This window comes from Aegilops tauschii, chromosome 7 (assembly GCF_002575655.3).
Source record: "Aegilops tauschii subsp. strangulata cultivar AL8/78 chromosome 7, Aet v6.0, whole genome shotgun sequence".
In the NCBI taxonomy this organism is placed as follows: Eukaryota; Viridiplantae; Streptophyta; class Magnoliopsida; order Poales; family Poaceae; genus Aegilops; species Aegilops tauschii.
In genome coordinates, this window is record NC_053041.3 from 202119234 (window position 1) to 202123066 (window position 3833).

General features: G+C 57.0%; 1 protein-coding gene across 1 annotated transcript; it reads left to right on the plus strand.

Annotated features, from left to right (window-relative positions):
- The first annotated feature begins 706 nt into the window (after positions 1–706).
- Positions 707–3554, plus strand: LOC109743287 (uncharacterized). The gene is made up of 7 exons (XM_073505012.1): positions 707–1709; positions 1798–2283; positions 2374–2460; positions 2561–2631; positions 2719–2943; positions 3044–3205; positions 3309–3554. The coding sequence occupies exons 1-7, from the start codon at positions 707–709 to the stop codon at positions 3552–3554; spliced, it is 2280 nt and encodes a 759-aa protein (XP_073361113.1).
- The last annotated feature ends 279 nt before the right edge of the window (positions 3555–3833 follow it).

Here is a 3833-nt window from a genome sequence, read left to right on the forward strand (position 1 = left end):
ATTGCTACCATGCTTGCGAGGGCCTGAAGGGCTTTTGGTGATGTATTAAGACTTATGTCATGTTACGCTGCCTGTTGGGGGTTTATTAACTTAAAGCCGGACGCATTTGACGTCTTCGTTTTAAAAAAGAAAAGAAATACGGTGTGAAAAATCAAGAAAAGAAGTGCAATACCAAAATCCTAGGCCCATGTAGTACTACATGGCAGCTCTCTGTTGGACGCCGGCCGGCTTGCCGCTACATAGCATCACCGCCCAATTTTCCATTTTGGGCTTTGAACCGCGATGCCCAAATATAGCACTCCAAATCTTTTGTTAGGTTGGATCCTGCTGTTGCGACGACGAGTCTCTCCTGCTGCCTCCCTATTCTTAGGCAATCACATTCACATGTTTTTCTTCCCGTTTTCGTGCCTCTTGGTCACTTTTCCTCCCTCCCTCGCCTTTCTTCCAATGTTCTTGCTCCGCGGTTTCTCTGGTGTACCAGGTGAATCTAAGCCATCTGTCGGGAGAAGATGGTTGGTGAGGAGCTGCACTAACAGAGAATGGGGTGGAGCAACTCTGGGGATTGAATTTCATCACGAGGAGCGGAGGCGACGGCGGCGGAGGCAAGCGTGATCAGGGAAGGCCGCTTCATGATTTTCCCAAGGGAAGCATCCGGAAGAAATTCTGATCGCCGGAGAAGAGATCGCGTGAATCTCATAGAGAAGGCATGCCGAGACTAGCCCCGTCGCCAGGTTCATCATCAGAGGACTCAAGCGATGATCGGTCCGATGGTTCCAAGTCCAAGTCCAAGTCCAAGGCGCCTCCACCCCGACGGTCATCGAGATCATCCGGCTCTTCTTCAGATGAGAATGGCGACGACTCGTCTAGTCCATCTCCGCCATCTTCAGACGACGAAGATGGAGGCTCGAGGTCCTCCTCGTCATCGTCGGACTCGCAAGATTCATCTCCCTCTGATTCTAAAAGCTCGCAGTCCTCTCGTCGGTCTCCTCCACCATCAAAATCAAAATCATCCCCGTCGCCGTCTTCGTCGCCCTCCCGACCTTCCAGTTCCAGGAATGGTGGAAAATCCGACTCTTCACCTCCGCCGCCGACCGACGAGTCTTCCGGGGACGGCGAAGATACCGACTCTTCGCCGCCGCCGAAACGGTCATCGCCTCCGGAGCAGTCGGAAGACTCAGAGCCTTCTCCGTCTTCATCCTCCTCTCGGAGCCCTCCGCCTCGCTCATCTCCACCGCCGCCGCCAGGATGGAATGGTAACGTTGACCAAGCAGGTTCTTCGCCACCTGATGGCAGCCAGCCACCTCCTTCTCCTTCTCGCTCTCCTCCTCCTCCTCCGGCGCCGGCGAACCATTCGGTGGTCTTTATAGTAAATAGCCATCCCGGAGCACCGCCAGGGCTCGTCTCCATCGCACCCCCTGGTACCGTCGGTGTGATGTCTGCTCAACTCCCAGGAGCACAAGGTGGCGCCACTGGGGCTGGCGGCATGCAGGCTGCAGGTTCGTCAGCGAGTACATCCAGTACTAATGGTGCTGGTGGAAGCGCAGCTTCTGCGTCTGCACAACAGCTCCACTCATCACAAGTAAATGGCCAGGTAGTGGCTGCCATTGCTGGCGCTTCCGTTGCCGGTTTGTTGTTCATCATCGTGGCCATTTTCTTCATCGTGACGAGGAGGAGGAGGAAGATGATGGGGGGAATGGTCTATCACTCGGGTAATCATCACCGTCGTAGTATATACTCGTAGCTTCAAAATACACGTAGCGCAAAATCCGATAATTTTTTATGTACGTTTGGCTTTAGATGGGAGCCGGAGCTACTACATGCACTCGGGCCAACTCACGGGCTCCAACCACCCGTCGGGGGCGTTCTACGGGCCGCCGCCGCCGGGAGCATCCGGCGGGTTCTCCTACGGCTCTTCGACGCCGGGCCCCACGGACAGCTTCAGAGGGGCAGGGTACCCGTCGGGCAGCATGGAGTCCAAGTCGTCCTTCAGCTACGAGGAGCTGACGAGCATCACCAGCAACTTCTCCCGCGACAACGTGATCGGCGAGGGCGGGTTCGGGTGCGTGTACAAGGGGTGGCTCGCCGACGGCAAGTGCGTGGCCGTGAAGCAGCTCAAGGCCGGCAGCGGGCAGGGGGAGCGCGAGTTCCAGGCGGAGGTGGAGATCATCAGCCGCGTCCACCACCGCCACCTCGTCTCCCTCGTCGGCTACTGCGTGGCGCAGCAGCACCGCATGCTCATCTACGAGTTCGTCCCCAACGGCACCCTCGAGGACCATCTGCACGGTCGGTCGGTGAGCAGATGCATGGATCGTCGCGTGGGTTTTGCTGCGATTGTGACTGAGGCTTCTGGTGTGGTTGATCTGACGCGTGCAGGTCGCGGCGTGCCGGCGATGGACTGGCCGACGAGGCTGAGGATCGCCATCGGCGCGGCCAAGGGGTTGGCTTACCTCCATGAAGACTGTACGTTGATCTCCTGAGGTGTATATATGCATGTTGTGTGTTGTGAAGAGTTCATGGCGAGAAATACTTCATGGTTTTCTGATGGTGTCTCGTTTTCAAGGTCACCCGCGGATCATCCACAGGGACATCAAGTCGGCCAACATCCTGCTCGATTACTCGTTTGAAGCACAGGCACGATCAACCAACAGATGAGTTCTTTTTTCTCTCTCTTCCGGTATATTCTTCTGATCGAGTGTCTGGAATGTGCATGGCATGCAGGTCGCGGATTTCGGGCTGGCCAAGCTCTCCAACGACACCCACACGCACGTGTCGACGCGCATCATGGGCACGTTTGGGTACCTCGCGCCGGAGTACGCGTCCAGCGGGAAGCTGACGGACCGGTCGGACGTCTTCTCCTTCGGCGTGGTGCTGCTGGAGCTCATCACCGGCCGGAAGCCCGTCGACCAGGACCGGCCGCTCGGGGAGGAGAGCCTCGCCGAATGGGTACCGACGACTACGAGTTTCCTCGCCTGCAGCAGCACGTACTGGTCACTGACACAAGTTACAGCTCACAACTGCTCCGTCGTCCTCTTCTTGCATGCAGGCTCGGCCGATCCTCGCCGACGCCATCGAGACCGGCAACCACGACGAGCTGGCCGACCCGCGGCTGGAAGGCAGATACAACAAGGCCGAGATGGTGAGGATGGTGGAGGCCGCCGCTGCGTGCATCCGCCACTCGGCTCCCAAGCGTCCCCGGATGGTGCAGGTAAGTGTGTCAGTCGCATCTTCGAATGGAACAACGAGGAGCTGGTGGTGACCACGACCGAGATTTTCACGGCGCGAATTAAGTAGCGTGGTTCGACCGGCAGGTGATGAGGGCGCTGGACGTGGACGTGGACGAGGGGAGCATGTCGGACCTGAGCAACGGGGTGAAGGTGGGGCAGAGCCAGGTGTTCAACAACAGCCAGCAGGAGGCCGCCCTCGAGCAGCTCCGGCGCACGGCCTTCGCCACCGAGGAGTTCACGGGGGAGTTCGAGCCGTCCGGGGAGTTCGAGCCGTCCGGGGAGTACGGTGCCGCCGCCAGTACTCTGAACCAGCCTCGGCCTGCGGGGTGACAATCGACCAACATGTTTGTGTGTCTCTTGTAGCTAAACCTTTTCTTTTTTTTCCTTTTCTTGTATGTCCTTCGCCTCCGGTTCAAGAAACTGCTCGAGTTTTAGCAAAAGTTGCCCTATCTAGGTCGCATTGATTGATTGAAAGGCTTAAAAGAAAACAAAGAGCTTCAAGGTAGAGTAGATGACAACCGTGAAAATGTGCATATGGAGTTTCTCAACAACGGAAAAAAAGAAAAGGAATGTGCATGTGGGAAATTGGCCCTGGAACTAGAGATTTGG